Source organism: Pithys albifrons, chromosome 10, assembly GCF_047495875.1.
Source record: "Pithys albifrons albifrons isolate INPA30051 chromosome 10, PitAlb_v1, whole genome shotgun sequence".
NCBI lineage: Eukaryota > Metazoa > Chordata > Aves > Passeriformes > Thamnophilidae > Pithys > Pithys albifrons.
Window position 1 is genome coordinate 17,249,989 of NC_092467.1, and position 17,093 is coordinate 17,267,081.

Here is a 17,093-nt window from a genome sequence, read left to right on the forward strand (position 1 = left end):
GTGCTAATGAAACAATTGTACAATCAACTTCCTTGCTACTCTGTATACTAATAGAGCGGACTTTTAGGGTGATGTTTTTGACCTTGTTGCATAAGAGTTATTTCTAGTCTTGGGGAACTCCTACAGCATTCTTTTTAATGTGTATGTAGAGCTTGCATTTACCTGTTTCTTGTTTGGAACCACCTTAAAACGCTGCAGGATTCTTTAGATTGAGGAGCAGGATCTTATTTTTTATACCCCTCACTTTTTTAGTTCTGTTGCTTTTCTTGTTATTACCCAGCTTAGTAAAACTGGCAGTACCTAGTACTTTTTCACCTATATTCTTTTCTTCTTTTACACAAAATCAATCTGGTGTGCTTAGAAGTTCTTTTAGGGGACTACAAAAGTGTGGCAATCAATTTCTTAACGAAAGTGGCTTTCTAAAATGACATGGTAGAAGTGGAACAGTTACATTTTATGTCTTCTGGACGTCTGTGGTTGTCCCTTAAGACAGGAGATTGCTTAATAATGGAAGTGTATCTTTTACAGGCTTAATGATTTGAAAAACAATGCTCAAGGAGTAGCTTGCCAGACCTGACACTCTGTATTGCTTTCTGTTTAATATTTACTGCTCAGTAGTAGGTAGCACCTGTTTGGTTGTGATGAACAACCAGGTAAAAATAAACATGCGCTTGCATAGTACTAACAAATACAAACGGAGCCCTACAGTTTTCTGTGGCTAAGGTAACAGAATTTGACAACTAACCCACTATGCCAGTTGAGTGAATGAGAAAATATTTAACATGATGTTGAAAATCTTCTATTTTTCCTAAAAACGGCAAATATTTCTATTTCTGGTTTTAGTGTAAAAAAAGTTTTTACCAAGCAGGTGTTTTTCTGCAACTTGCCTGAAAAACAGCATGTCTTCTGTGGCTGCTGGAGAATAGAATTCTTTTTTCCTGCAAATAGAGACTTTCCAGCAGAGTAGTTTTAGCTTTTTCATTTATTCTTCCAATAATTTATTAGTAGAGAACCTGAAATTATTAGTTGACCAAAACAGTGTATCTTTAGTAAAATGAAGGAAGAAACATTATGGTGAAGTTGAGCAGGGGATAAATTATAATGGTTTCCTTGTCTGTAAGTGAGGAGTTCAGTATTGTTTCATTGTTTTCCTGTGACAAATAGCATGTTGCTTTGTTGATCTTTTATTTAGCACAAAGATTTTAGCAAAAGACTTCAAATCATTTACTTTTGTTATCGAGTGCGCTTCCAAAATAACGAACAGAAAGTGCACTGAACAAAACGTTTTGTCTAACAGCTGTTCAGTGAGTGGTGTGTTTTACCACCTTTTTCTCCGAGCCTTCAACAACAGACTGATTTTAGTGTGGAATCTTCAGTCTTATGGGTGAAACACTTTTAATTACCACTTTGTCAACTTGACTTTTCAAGTTCTCTGTATTAGAAATGTTGAAAGCTCTGAAATTTCTCAACAGAATTGTGCTACTCAAATTGCAGGATTGTATTTTGGATTAGAGCTTCATAATGTGGAGATCTGTAGGAACATGGTAGTACGTGTTAAATGCAGAGGAGCTGCATTTAATTGGCTCGAGTTGCCTCCTTTCTGTTATTTTTCAAATAACACAGTTTGGCTTAAAGCACTAGGTGGAAAAGTAATAACGGTTAACGTGGATCCTTCTAATATACTAAACAATTGCGTCAATGCAGTGAATATATTTTAAACCATCTTTATTGCAGAAAACTTTTTACAACGCTTTGACAGTTTCATTTTTTTGAAGAGAGAACTGGATTATAGTTTTCTTTTGAATGATAGGTATGCCTGTGAAGCTTAGAACGTGTGTGCATTGCAATACGACGTTTACAAGTGCTGTTAGCCTGTCCAACCACTTACGCGCTTATGCACGAAAGAAGAGTGCTGGACTTTTGACTGGGACAGGTATGTTTTGTTACAGATGTAAAAGCAAGTCTGTCTATGATACATTTTCTTCATCAGACTGGACAAAAGCATATGTTAATTCAAAATAATATTGAAGCTTCTGCTGGTAAACAACTTATTTGCCATAAAACTTCAGCAACTTGTAAGAAAAGGTATGTTGCTGTTGTCCACTCTCATGTCTGATTTTCATTCCTACTCTGATTTTGGATCCAACACTTAAGGTATGTAAGCAAAACTAAGAGATGGTTGCTTAAATTCGTTCTCCTACAATATCACAACTTTCAAACCAGATAATTGGCCTTCTAATGAAATGTTTAAAAGTATCTCAAAAATGAGAGCGGGGGAAAAAAGGCAACAAAACAACAAGTAAATTTTACAGTCTAGTCCATATAACTATGAAGAATACTGTAATAAGATAGGAAAGCAAATAATTTTACACGTGGTAACGTTTTAACAACGTTCTGTATGTACTTGATTTCATTTCTTGTTTGGCTCACAACCCACAATCTACCTGCTCTGACACTGAGTGAGTGTAGTACAGCATTTGGCACTTCTATTAATATTTTTAATTAAAACACACTTCCTTTTGAAATTCTTCTAATAGTCCATATTTTGGCTTGTTTCCAGAGACCTGTAGCTTGCTTGGCTGTAGGAAATTTCTGAGTTTACTTGCATTATTGCTGAGATTGGCGGGACTTCATTGATCAACAGCAAATTGAGGAGTAGTGATGCAATATAGTGAGGAAGATTTGGAAGATATAAAGTCTGGAATATTCCGTAATAAGAAGGACAGCCATCAATTTTCTGTGTTAACAAGCACAGACTTTTACATAATGCTGTTGGAAAATGCATAATCATTTTTTTTTTCTGCAAATGTATTTCATTATGCTGAGAACAACAAACTGAATTGCAGGCATTCTCTGCAAAAGGCTAAAAAAACATTTTTATGGAGCGGGTCTGTGGCAGCCAGGTCTTATGTTATGCTACATTAATGCTATAACAAAGCAGATTTAGAAGGAAGACAGCAGATTCAGTAATATGTAATGTGCGGAGAGTGTGTCTTTAGTCAGAGATTCTGAAAATTTTCATATTTATTTGATAGAAGGGTGATGGTAGTGGACTTCATTTACAACTGCTGTGATTTGATACTAGCCCTGTGGTAAGTTGCCTTTCTTACACACCTACTGGTGAAATATCATTCAATATCTGTATATTTAAATTGCACATTGAGAACTTAATAATTGAGTGAAGGAGGCACTGTGGCAAACAGAATAGTACACAGAGATTGAATCCTGGACAAGCTGTTTGTGCCTGGTTTCCCTTTTGCTTGTTAAGGTACTTCCAGGGATTTTTGTTTGTTTTCTTTAAGAAATGTATTTTTCTAGTGAAGTATTTGCATTCTCATCAGAACAGTTGCCACTTTTTTTAAAATAACTGAAAGAAAACTCACAAGTCTTTTACCATTGGACCTAGAAGTTGATTTAAAATTAGGTAAGAAACAAAACGAGGTTAGAAAAAAAGCTTAAAGTTAAGAAACAAAACTTGAAAAAAAATGTGTTGATCTCAAGCTGGAGCTAAACCAGATAAATAGCCTATATCATAGATAATGGCCTTTTGCTTAAACCACTGACTTAAAGAGTCAATGTTAAGTTCTAGCTGTAACATCATGCAACCAGTCAGTTTATTTGTATTAACTTAGTCATTATACTGCTGTAACTCTGTGACGTTTGTAAACTTTGCTCCTTGACTTTTCATTCAAGCACACTCAATGAAAGGCTTGTAGACCAGAAAACATGCTTTTAAACAGGGGATCTGTTTGATATTCCACGTTACAATGCAAGAGAATGATTTTAATGCAAGAATTCACTAGCACACACTAGTTTTAAACTTTGCTGGGAGCGTTGCTCTTGGGAAGATCTCAGGTTTTCTTCTGAAAAAATTGTTGCAGTTGAGAGCAATTTTGAGATCTCTTCAGTTTGGTCTCGACCACAGCTGAACATTGAATGGCTCCCAGCCATTGTATGGAGACAGTGAGGATGTTTATACAGTTCCTTCTTCTGTTTTCATGAAAGCTTTCTTAGATCTTCTACAGTAAACATAACTACCAAACAGAAATCACCCTGGTTGAATATTTGTCTCAATTTCTTGCTGTAATTAAATAACTGTATGTAAACATGAATGCTGTAGTTCTTTTATTTGGCAATTATTATGGGAGCTATCATGGTATTACTGTTTAGTAAGAGAAATACAGCAATGTGCATGCCACCAAAGTGAGACCTTTCCTAGTGCTGCACTAGCTTAGTCTTCTCAGATTTTCCATTTGTTTGCATGTGGTTTTTTTTTATTGACTGTTACATTGCTTTTCTAGCAGATGCCCTGCTTCTCAGTCAGTAATTTGATCATATTTAGTTAAATCTTACCCTGTTTTTTTTTTCAAATGCAACTTGATAGTTTTAGCAGTATAGTAGACATAGTTACGCAAAGTGGTGGCTTTAGAGAATGGTCTTGAGAAACATCTTAGAAGTGAAAGCTCCCAGGCTGTTGGCCGTGTGAGATTAGTCCGTATTGACTCTTGGTTGTGCCCATCCGTGTGCATTACAGATCCACTGTATAGCAAATACCTGTCTAGGTTCACTGGGGTAGTTGCTTTTGTATTATTGCTTGAATAATGATCTTCAGATGTCTGGCTGGAACTCTTTTTTTGTTATTCAGTCCAATTTTGAACAATGTAATTATTTAATTGCTCATCTTGTGTAGATGATGATTTCCTTTTGGTACATGTTTTGATGTATAGCAACGCATTGGTGTTTCTCAGTGCATGTGGTAAACTTGCATCTTTCTTCTGGTTAGCTTTAGAGCATTGGGTAGTCTTACACAGTCTTCAAATGCATCTCATTCTTCTTGGTTATAGTTGTATATTCAGCTTCCTTTCTTTTCTTCTCTCTAGGCCTCTCTTCCTCTCACTGCCCTGCTTTCCTCAAGTCTCCACCCCCTCTTGCACTCTGGCATTTTAAATCTTCTCTTTGTTGACTCTTTTCACGTACTCAATCTCTTCTTGCCAACTGTCATCTTCTGGGAATCACCACTTTCTTCTTTGGTCTTTGCTTCTGTAGAGGGAGACTGCTTTTCCAGAAGTACAGTGAAGGAGGGAACAGTGGAGTACAGAGCAAGTAGTCTGGCCTTCAAGCCAACAGTGTGACTATGGTAGCAGTTCATGAGGCCACTGTGCGTCCAAATAATATCAAATATGGCATTGTCAGAATTGTAGCTTTTGTGAACTTTGTGGTGGAAGCACATACAGTTGCAGCAGAAATCTGAGATCCACTGGCTTTGCATGTCTTTATTCTGTGGTTTCAGTTGCTACCAGTCAACTTGTCACGATGAGCTAATTTTCAATATCCCGTAAAATCCTTCAGGGAACAAATTATAGGAGAGTTTTTCTAATGCCCTTTACTGTGCAGTAATGATGAGGATAGATAGTGATTGAATTTGAAAAATTAGTGACTAAATGTACAAGAAAGATAATTCATTATTTTTTACTTTTTAATTGGCAATGTTTTCAAATGGTTAATTAGTTGTATTCATGTGTGCAATTATTCAGCTTGTATTAGCTTACATACATTATGACAGAAGTAATGAAGTCTAATTAAAAGACCTAGCTGCAGTCATGCTGAAATAAGAAATGTTCCATGTTGGGGGACATTAGGAAGCAGAGCATTTTAATTCTGAACTGCAGACCAAATGTCATGTCATGAAGGGCCTCTAATTGCGACCTACCTAATTCACGTTGTCTTAGGCACGCTCATTGAAACCTCCTACCTCTCACCACTTCTAGTCTTTCTTGATAAGTATCGATAGAGGTAAAGAATGTTTTATATGCAGCCTTTTTACCTAGCATATATTTTTCTAAATAGTGTGCTCTGAAATTGAACTTGAGTACCTCAAGCAGATTCGTCAAAGTTTGGGTTTTATTTCAAATGGGTTGTTTCTGCACCATGTTTATCAGTGGTCTGATGAAGTGATGTGACTGTTTGTTTACAAGTTTTTTGAATAGCAACCAGGAAACGGTAAGTGGCCAAACTTGAAGGAAGGAGGCTTCTTCCAAAAAGACATAGGCCTTTTTGGAGAATGAAGGATGATCGTTTGGAAGCTGTTATAAGTACAAAAGAGTATTAATGGTAGGTAGTTCCTGCCTCTCTCTGGCAATTTACTGCAGTTTCCATGCAGCTTACTAGAGCTAAATATCCTTGGTGTCTTTGTGGACAGATAAAAACACACTTTTCAGAAGAGGTCATGCTTTGTTACAGTAAAAGCATAGGAAGAACAGTAACTGAGTTTTTGTCAGAGCATGGCTATGTTATGGCTAGGCAATGGGTGAGGCATTTGTGTGACTTACTTGATGCTTGCAACTACTTGTGAGCATCGTACCAACAGAGTACTCAAGTGTGTGCATGTTGACTTCACTTAAACTTGTTGCTCTCTGTCCAGACAAGATGAAATTAATGTGACAATTAGTGGTACATGTGCCTGATAACTGCTGTTGGAATTACAGTTTTCCATTTGCTGTATCCAGATGTTACTCTTTTTCCAGTAGCTTTCCAGCCTCACTGGAGTAACTTCAAAATGTACTTGTGCTGCTTTGAGCTCCGTGAAATGGGAAAGAATGTGTTCACTAGCTTAAAAGACAAAGGGAACAAAAAATAACCCTTGCAGAACATGGGGTTTGTGGTCTTAGTATTTTCTCTTTTGTAAGCTAAGATTCTCTGAGAGTGCATTGAATAATCAGAATCTTTTAACTTGATGACTGTGATATTTTATGCTCTTTCTTTTGTAATTTCTCTACCTAGAGCCTCCATCATAAATGGCTCAGAGAAGATGCCCATTCTATTATTCTCCTTGTTTTCTCAATGTTCTCGGAAAAGGTACCTTTCAGGAAGTAGAAACTCCCTCTCCTGGTACATTATAGCAGTTTCTGTCAGGGTTGCTGTTCTTTGGTTGCACAGTAGTTCAGAGGAGTTTTTTTCTTAGAAGATTATAGACACACACAAAACCATTAGGTTTCAGGAACTCTGTTGCAGAAGACCGATTCAGACCTAATAAGAAAGAGAAATGCTCTGGTTGTGTGTGAGTAGAATCAAATTTCATGATGGAAATGAATGAACAAAATAGCAAGTTCTTTTTTAAAATGCAGGTCGGCCTTTGGGAATAGTCTGTTGTCTGCCAATTCTTTTTTTTTAACTCTTATCAACTGACATGAACTGTCCTCAGATGCAACTTGAGGCCATGTTTGCGTTTGGATAATACTGACTTCTCTTTCCCTTCTTCCTACGATGTTCATCAAAGACAAAGCCTTTGCTGTAATAACTGCTTCAGATAAGTTGCCTCTCATACAAATAGTTCTCTTCAGAGCATGGGTGGCTGGGTTCCAGTATTATATGTGCTTACATTTCTGATAGTGTTGTTACTGAAGTTGCAGCATGTAAAATATTTATACTATGTGGTAGTTCCTACAGCCTGAATGATATTTAGCTTTTTTTCTTCCTGATTAAATGAAGAATATGCTTTTGGTGAGAGAATACTTTTCCAGAAGTTATCTTGGCCATTTCTCTCTCTACCCCTGCCACACTGAGTTATTGGCTTTATATCCAGGCTGCTTTTGTTGTTCCTGTCACAAAAAAGTGCTGATAGGCCTCGTTTTACTGATACTGGTCTTAAGGAAGTCTCTTTACATTGGTGTCTGCTTTCAACTTATTTTATTGGTTCTCTTTGAACTTCAGGAAATTCATTCTAAAATTTTAGATACTGTAGGAATCTTTACATCTGAGGATGAAACTGAGAAATGTCTGGTATATCTACCAAGTTATAAGCTGGGCTACAAGGTAAAAGCTTGAGAGGTTCTCCTTTGGAGGACATGAAAAAAATAAGGATGCAATCAAGACTGTGTTCTTTAAATCCACATGTTTTACTTCACCAGATGATGTCTTATGCTTCAGAATACTAAGAAGTTCATTCTTCGGTTTTATATTACAGGAGTCAAGATAGACAAGTGTAACAATTTTTTTTTATTTACTGTTAAGATGCTTCAGTAGATTGGCATTATGCTGTCTTGGTATCAAGAATACCACCTGGTACTGTCTTTCCAGTTTCTGTGGAGTTTTGGATGAAATGGTTTAACTGATTCTTTACAAAAAGCATTTGTGTTGGAGTTTTATTGTGGTGTCTTGTGTTTTGGAAGAGTGTAGCTAGATACATTTCTCAGTTCAAGCAGTCTAAAGCTTCTTGAGCTTTATCAGCTGTTTTCATCATAACAATATTAATCAGTTTAATGCACTCATCCCTCACTTTGGCTGCTTCTTAGACTCTCCAGGTTTTGCTACAGATTCCATTACATCTGTTTATGGGAGGTACAGACCTCAAAGCTAACTGAACACATTTGCTGTGCATTTCCTGTTCACACATGTTATTTTCATGCATAGTTTCAAATGCTTAGACTGAATTTAAAAAGTGACTTTGCCATCTCTGTTGATTGTCCTAACACGAGCTCCCACTGCCAAGGACTAACACATGTTTGTAAGCTGCACTAGAATTCAGACAGGAGTGAGGGGGAATAATCTTCGTTTGAAATTCTTAGAACAAAAGGACAAATTTTTGCTTTATGCTGAAAACAAATGGCAGGCATTTTATTCAAACTAGAAATTCTTGATTGTAATAGCTGAAAGCTACAACTTTCTAAAAGTTGTAACTTGATTGAACATGAGTGGTCTTATGATGATACTTGAACTACAAAACAAGTTCTGAGATTTTGACAGCGTCTTATGCACAAAAGAGAATTTCCAATGGTGCTTTGCTCCTGTATAATTCTGCAATAGGTTTGTAGCTGCTTCCGGACACAACAGTTTAATGTTGAATGTCAGGTATCTAGTCTTTCAAAGAGCAAGCACTATTTACTAAAAAAATAGTTTCATGTCTTTTGCCAGTATGTTTCTTAGCGTACACTGCAATTGTTTTGGATTTACATTGTAATTAAATGTAGAATAACAAAAAGGTAGATGTCTGTTCACTACTGCTATAGGGAATACTTACTGAATATCTCTGTTTGGTTAGCACTCATTGAAGTATTACTTTCACATATGGAAATTTCTCTTCTTAGCTTTAGACTGTAAGCAAAAGAAGTCAAGGTCAAGATCTGGAAGCAAGAAGAAAATGCTGCCGTTACCTCATAGTGCTGATGAAGTTTACATACTCAGATGCAGGTACATAGTGTTATTTTAATTGAAAGAACACATTAAGAGCTTGCTAATTTAAGTCATGAAAAGATTCAAGATTGTATCTCATAAATGTTTGTGATTTAACTGAATAATAAAGAGGGGAAGCAATTGCCTATTTTCATTAATTTGAACAAGAGGACTTGATTTGGTCATGCTCCAGAACTAGATTGCCAGTTGCTTCCCTGGCTAAAGTCTTTTGGTCGTGCCTGAGTAATACTCTGTTCTTCAAAAGAAACCTTGCATAAGAACAATAGATTATTATTACTGGTTAAAAATGTGAGAGTGTGAATCGTATAAACTGCAGGGGTTTGTCCTCACAGTTACTACTAATGAACACAATTACTAAGTTTTTCAGATAAAATATGTAGAAATAAACTTCAAGAAAATTAAGACTTTTCACTTATTGTCTTTATTTTACAATTTTTCAGTAGAGCTAGCTATATCTTGATGGATTAATTTTAATATTTGCATAGGTTTTGTGGTCTGGTCTTTCGAGGACCTTTGTCTGTCCAAGAAGACTGGATAAAGCACTTGCAGCGACACATTGTCAACGCAAATCTTCCACGGACTGGAGCTGGCATGGTTGAAGTCACATCACTACTTAAAAAGCCTGCTTCAATCACTGAAACTTCATTCTCTTTACTGATGGCAGAAGCAGCATCATAGAACAAGGAAATATTTTAAATTTTAATTGGATGTAAATTTGAAATATTTCATCATTTTTTAAAATAAATTGTTACTCTAAATTATGTTTATAACTGCTAAAGACAGAAAAGTAGAGGAAGTGGATTACAGTAACATCAAAATAAATTGAATACTTAACAGTTACAGTAAGTAGTCTTTATATTTTATATAGGGTGGAAGATGTGTTTTTAAGGTTTATTATGTTTTTGTCAGTTACTGTGTTCACTATCAATACAAGACCATTATATGTATGGCAGCCATTTTTAAATTGTTGCACATGGGTACTTAAAAGACAGATTTTAATAAAACAAACAAACCACGTTCTCTTCAGTGTTACCCAAATCAAGGCTCTGTTTATTCCAAAAAGAATTACATAGTAAAATAAGATACTATTATATTTTGTTCGTATGTATGTAGTGTTTTGTATAATACCAAGAACTGCTAATACAATTTACTCAACTTAGGGCATTAAATACCATGTACTTCATAGTTCAAGAGACTGTTTCGTTCCAATAGGGCAATTAGTACTATTCTATCTAGGTGTGTAAGTGTTTTTTTTTAAATCACATGAGGCTTTTTGTACTAAAAAGTGGAGGGAAACTTGTTTAAACAAATTTCTAAGAGAAATATGTACATAATACTGGAAATTTGTGGTAAGGAAATACTCTTTACTTCAGTTGCATTTCTCACTGACAATAAAGTGGTGCATCCATGCTACCTCCTACTTGTCAACAAAGATGGTATTTACCCTTATGGTTTTGTATCATAGTAGATTCAATCCAACTTTCTTTATTACAAAGCATCTTTTTGTTAACAAGTTTGTTACTTTTATGACAATTTACTTAAAGTCTGACTTGCTTACAGAAGTTTGCCTCTACTATTTTATTTAACACTGTAGAAATGTACTAATAAGCATTGCTCACTACACGGTTAGAGTAGATTTTTCATTTATAATTCTGTTTAAAAGGTTGATCATTTTAGAAAATTCGAACACAGATTGAAATGTTTCTACATATGAAGAGAATGTTTACAACTTAAATTTTAGAGCTTGTTTTGGATGTGATTATATGTATGAAAACTGTAACACTATGCTCATGCTAAGGACCTACTTGCAGAATTATTGAAATAAATGTGCTGTGAGGATGGAAATATGGTGCAGGTGTCTTGGTCATAATGAATTGTATTTGTTCATTTAAGCTGTCTTCAGAACATAATTTTTGTTTAAATCAAATTAGATTCCTCTACAAATCAAGTTTGTATGCAAGTAACATTTCATTTTACTCATATAGGGTAACATACTGTAGTTAAGCCAAGGATATGCATTGATATTTTCTTTATATGTAAATAAAGTTAAAAGCAGTTAAAGCAAGAGGAGTATTTTGGTAGAGTATATACATACCTCACTGCCAGTGAAATTGCTTTCCTATGGTATATCTCCTTACCAGAAAAATCTCTAAATAAAAAGGTTTAAAGAAAATCTAAATGTCTATAATGTGAAGCATTTATTTGCATTGTGTGAATTAAGTTTGTGAAATTGATTTGTCTTGCTTGACATTAGAATCTTCACATGATCTTAAGTACATTTACTTGCAATAAACGGAATTGTTCACAGATGCATTACATTTGATTGGTGGAAAATATGAATAACTGTCTTCCTGGGTGCACGGATTTCAGAGTTAACACATGAGGCTTGTTAATGTTCTGATAAAATAGATGGGCTAAAAATGCACAGCTCTACAGGACAGAGTCCTCATATAAGGCCATCATAGCTCTGTCAAGGCTATCATTAAATTAGTGATGTCAGATGTTTAACAAATTGCTACAGTTAAGTTTAGCTTTCTTGTCAGAATTTATTCTCTTAAAACTAGAAAACCTACATTGTTACATTTAAAGGCTGGAGGAAAAATACTTTAGAGATTTTAGAAAAGATAATTGGGATGTTGAAGTGTATTACAGACAAATAATGTGTATGCCGACTAAAAAGTTTCTAAATTTGTGGATGCTTGTTGGATTTTTTTATACGCTGTGAAAATGGAATACTTAAAGCAATGTGTTGAAGCAGAATAGAGGGAGTGATCAAATCACCTTGAATGTTTATAATGCTTTAATAGAGTGCTTGTTTACCCTTCTCACCAAAAAAGGTGCTTGTGACGGCACCATATTTTGTGGCTGTTTAACAAATGAGCAAATCAATTAAGTGCAAATGATATTTATATAGTATTGTTAAGAATGCTTGTAAAGTGAAGCCATACCGTGCGGAATTTCGCATTAGCAAAAAACTCTTAGGTTCATAATAATAATAATAAAACCCCCCTTGTTAATTCTATTTAATTCATTAAAGACCAATAGCAAGTTATTTTGTGTAAGACTAAAATGCAAGGTTGTGTCCGAAGAGCAGGGAGCTCTAGGGCTGATTAGTTTCCAAAATGAGATTCTGTTGATGATGAGGGGCAGGAGTTTTCACTGACAGGCTGAGTGGGTGCACTGGAGCTGTGTGTCCTGTTTGCATCAGATCCTTGCAATAGAGGTTGAAATATATGCAGAAGTTCTAGAGCTCTTGTGATTATTAAATTAATTGCACTTAGGGTTGATACAGAAGGAATGATCTTTTTCCAAAAGAAAAATAATCACAGTACGCTTTTGCTGTCTTTAGCCTCTAGTCCTCGAGTGGGGCTATTTGTTTTCTGGGTTTCTATTGTTTGGAAATAGACTATCTATAGGGAAATATAAATTCCCCTTTCCAGAGTTACAGAAATTCTAAATGATGTGTTGGAAGAGGGTAAATTAAATCAGTTGCATTGTGATACCAGTCTTGTTACATGGTTTGAGAGGCTCTTTGACTATCTGTGCTAAAGAGCTGGACTTCAAGAGTTGCACATAGAACAGACTAACACTTGTGTTTCTAAGATTGGCTTAGATTGCTTTGGGGTAAAGGCTGCAGTGGTGCAGTGATTTTTGTTTGGTTGATTTTGGTTCTTTATCATGGTCTTACTTGTTTCTGAAGTTATCCTAGTTTCTGGTAAAGGTCTCTTAAGTAGTAACCTCAGGAGAATTACAAAGAAATTTTCAGAATGCTTAGAGAAGCCTTGGAAATTGTAGAAGACCACCCCCATACCCTTTTCATAAGATAATTGCCATTCCCTATTCCCAGTGATGTTGCTAAATTATCTTCAAAAATTAAAACTGCATTCCTTGAAAAGATGTTTCTGCAGAATGTTGGAAAGGTGGTTTTAAAGTGCCTGTGGTAGTGTATTCAGGCTCTGTGCATGGAAAATGGAGGCAAGCAGACAGTACGTGTTGGCTCAAAGATCCCTGGGCATTTCCTGCTGTTTGCCATATACTGCTTCCTGTGGGTTGGATGAATTGTATGAGGTGCACTGTTCCCACACGCCAAGGTGGTCCAGCTCTGCCAAATCCAACTTCTGTTTCCTCAGGGCTTGCCCTACTCAGCCAGCAGTGTCAGGAAATGAGCTGCTGACTCCTCTGGATGGGAGAGGAAGCACCGAGCAGACAATGGGTGTCGGCAGCTGTTGGGGAGGGAGAGCCAGCACCGGGTGTGCACTGTAACAGACAGGTGCACACCCTGGGCTGTGTGGTTTGGGTTTGAGCTGTGTGCCTGTGCGAAATCCAACCTTTTCAGCCATGCTCAGGGAAATCACCGAGGTCTTTGAGGTAAGTAGACAGCAGGAGGAACATGAGTTATGAATTGGGGCTCAGAGAAGAGCATCCAGAGTTGCAAAGGTCAGCATCATAGGACTGAAATGGGAAGATGTGTTCCTGCAAAGCTGTTTTGACTCTGGTGGTTTTTCTGAGCCAGTTGTGGTCCTAGGTTTCCTGCAGTGCTTTAAAGAGGGATTATGCATTAAATCTACCTGATTCTGAAAACCTAGAGAAGATTAATAGGGCTGAACAAATGTGGAAATGTTATTAGCAAATAAGAAGTACTTGCTTTTAACTAAATGGCTGTGAACAAAGCCTGTTTAGTTGAACACTATTGAAAACAAATTTTCCACTTTTTATCACAGTAGTTAATGGCCTGGATACTTAAACACCAGTTTCGTATTTAAAAAATTGGTTTATATAGTTTTGACCTTTTTTTTTAAATCCTTTTAGGGTGGTACTTATTTAAAAAGGTTACTGCATTATGATTTCAGATATTTCAATCCACCATGCTTTGTAGGTGCTGTTGCCTGATACATGGGTAGCAATTGTGATGTAATGGAAATATTTGGCCATAGTGCCAGGTTTGTAATCTCTTGCAATAAAATGTTCCTTTTTAACACTGCAGACTTCTTGGTGTTCTTCCCATTGTTCGGAGGTGAACTGAATGGCACGCTACTTAACCTGGGGAATTCTGCCCCAACCGGAACAGTTGCATGGCAAGGCAAAGAGGGCAGTTTTGCTGGCTGTAGCCTTCTGAAAATTCAGAGGTGAGACAAGAAGGGGGGTGTTTACATTCCAGTACTGGAGACCAGGAATGAGAATTGGTGGTGGAGGGAACATCAACCAGGGCCAGGGGCCCAAAGCTGAAGCTGAATAACAAATAACAATGGCACTATCTGTGCCTGTCCGGCCGCTCCTTGCTCTGTACAATCTGGTTTCATTGGTGCCTTTTCCAGTTAGAAGCAGTTTTTCCCTGGTTCACTAGCTGTGCAGCATCTCTGGCATGTACCTGGACACATAATAAACTGAAACATCCAATCTACCTGGCACTCTGCAAGTCCCCAGTCTCCTGCAGCATGGAATAATTCATTGCCATACCACAGCCATTCACACACACTATAAGAAAAAAAATGCAGAGGTTGATCAAATACAGCATGAAAGACTTGGGTTAAGTTTGTTTTAAATAAGGACTGGAGTGGGGATCCCTTTTATGTTTTGAACTCTGGCACTGCTTGTTCTCATTTCTAGTTCCACTATAAGCTGATAAACTTGTATTTAAAGTGCAAACCAAAAGAAATCTCTCTAACTTTAGAGCCCTATTGCCATATTAAGATTTGAACATGAGTCAGCTAACAGCCTTTTTATAAAACTGCTTAGTAATGCTGAAGTCCTTTAGGTAGGAAAACCTAGTGGTCCAAGTAGCTGGTGTCTGGTGGCTGTTTGTCCTTCAGGGAGTCAGTCCTGACTGCCTTAGCTCACGTGCAGGTGGCTCCAGTGTGCCAGAATGGGAAATGGAAGGATCTGAGTGGTGTGTCACAGGCTATGACAGTGGTTTGTGCAGGTTGCCTGAAGACTGACATGGTGTTATTTTGGCCAGAAATAAAAACTAATAAATGCATTACTGTGGGGATGCTTTTTTCTAGGTGGAGGCAAAGTTTATTATAAAAGCCCTGAAAGACCTCTCTCATGCAGGCTCTGCAGGCTTTTCGCTACAATTACACCCCAAGCAAACAGTATCCTTGGTAACTGTGAGCCCAGATACCCTAAAATTACAACTCTTACTGTCCAGTGAGGGAGCTTTCTCACAACTTCCAAGGTGCTTGTACTACACATGTTGTATAAACTGCAACATTGTTGGGCTTTCTATCCTATAAAGTACACTTTTAACTTGTAAGATTGGAGGCTTATGTGGCAAGTGATGGTGATAACCCTTCTGCTGTTGTGTTAGAGACTTGCAACATGAAATACTCTTACATGGTATTCATGGTAAGTGTTCCTAAATATAATGTACCACTTTTTAAAAACCTGGTTATTGTAAACTGGAAACGTCACATGCAAACATTTAATTATGTATTTTTAAGTCAGCAGCAGCTGTGAATCCTGTTTGTAGCTCTCTTTGAAACTCATCCAAAGCCATCCTCACTGCTGTAGCAACAAATGCTGAAGCTCTGAATCCTATTGTGCTCTTTGAAATGGCTTCAGAAGAGACTGATAGAGCAGAATGCAAGCTAACACCATTAACCTGTGTTTTAATCAAATAAGGAATTGTGTGTCACCCAGGTACAAGTCTTGCTGACAAGAAATAATTCTTTCATCTGTCTCTTCTCTGAAAAAACCACAATTGTGTGAAAGTAGGAGAAAGAAAACCACCTTATTTGGATAAAGAAGCAGGGGGAAATTTTTTTAAAAAACAAACAAACAAAAACCCCATAGGTTGAAAAAGAAACTGCAAACGGGAGAAGACAGTATAAACCTGGGGTTGACACTTGTTTTGTATTCCCTGAAATCTAGCTGATGGCTGCATTTGCTGTGCCTCCAAATCTTCAGGGGTGCGCTTGGGTTCCTGGCACAAAGGAGGTTAGGGCAAATATTATCCTTACCCAAACAGCCAAGGAACACATTTTAACCCCAAACTGTTAAAAGAAATAGGCAGTGACAGGGAAAAGAGGCTTTAAATCCCCATATCTTGTGTGGAAAGTCAACTGTACCCATTCCTTTTGCCATCTGGAGTACATTTACTGATGCTTTTAAGTGCTGCATATAAATCCATAGACACTTGGTACAGTTGTGAAGGAAGGAACATGAGCTGCTCTTCCCACGTATGGCCTCAGTCACAAATTTGGTACTGAAATCTGAGTTTCCTTGTTCCGCTTATGTAGGGATTGCCATTCACTGCCTCCAGAAATTCTCTCCTTTACTACATCTATCATATTACAACATTGTTTTCTCACTGAAATAACTTCCACTGCTAAACCCAGTGTACTCTGACTGCAGCTGACCATGAGTGCTAATACATTACTAAAGACCCTGACCCAGAATGTGAGTGTTCTTTCAGGATCCCAAACTCATTTTTTTGCCCTCAGGCCCAGGTTCCCATCTGGGAACAGTACTTAGCTTCGTCTCACTGGGCTGCTAACCTGACCATTCTCATTATCTTCATTTCTAGCTTGGTTTGTTTTCTCTTTCCTCAGTTTTTGCTTGTATTCACATTTGCTTTTTTGTCTTCATTTTTCATCTCTCTTGTTCTTTAGGACTTTGTTTTACTGCTGGCTACCAGTGATGAAGCTTTTGGGGAAAGTCCTATAAGCTATATTACTGTGAACACAGAGAGAGTACTGCTCAGTATTCTTAAAAGCATAGCTAATAGCCTGATTTATGATTTATTTTATATAGAGACAGTAGCTGTCTCTACCTAAGTGGTGGCAGGAGGGAGGATATGTTTAGATTTTAGAGTGACTTTGGATTACACAGAACAAAAATCCCGTTATACAGTTGGTACCAACCCAAGACTTAGCAGTTGATGCTGCTGCTGGGAGCTGAACTCT

At 37.1% G+C, this 17,093-nt stretch overlaps 1 protein-coding gene across 11 annotated transcripts in view; it reads left to right on the top strand.

The window, feature by feature from the left end:
* Window positions 1–14,172, top strand: part of ZNF644 (zinc finger protein 644) — a 78,301-nt gene extending 64,129 nt beyond the window's left edge. For 10 of the 11 annotated variants that reach the window (XM_071565518.1, XM_071565517.1, XM_071565522.1 and 7 more), the window contains 2 exons: window positions 9,084–9,186; window positions 9,675–14,172. In XM_071565518.1, the coding sequence (XP_071421619.1) occupies window positions 9,084–9,186; window positions 9,675–9,867 (296 nt within the window). In that variant the 3' untranslated portion in view covers window positions 9,868–14,172. Of the gene's footprint in view, window positions 1–1,810; window positions 1,934–9,083; window positions 9,187–9,674 lie in introns of all 11 variants that reach the window. The other variant, XM_071565528.1, reaches the window with a different exon arrangement.
* The last annotated feature ends 2,921 nt before the right edge of the window (window positions 14,173–17,093 follow it).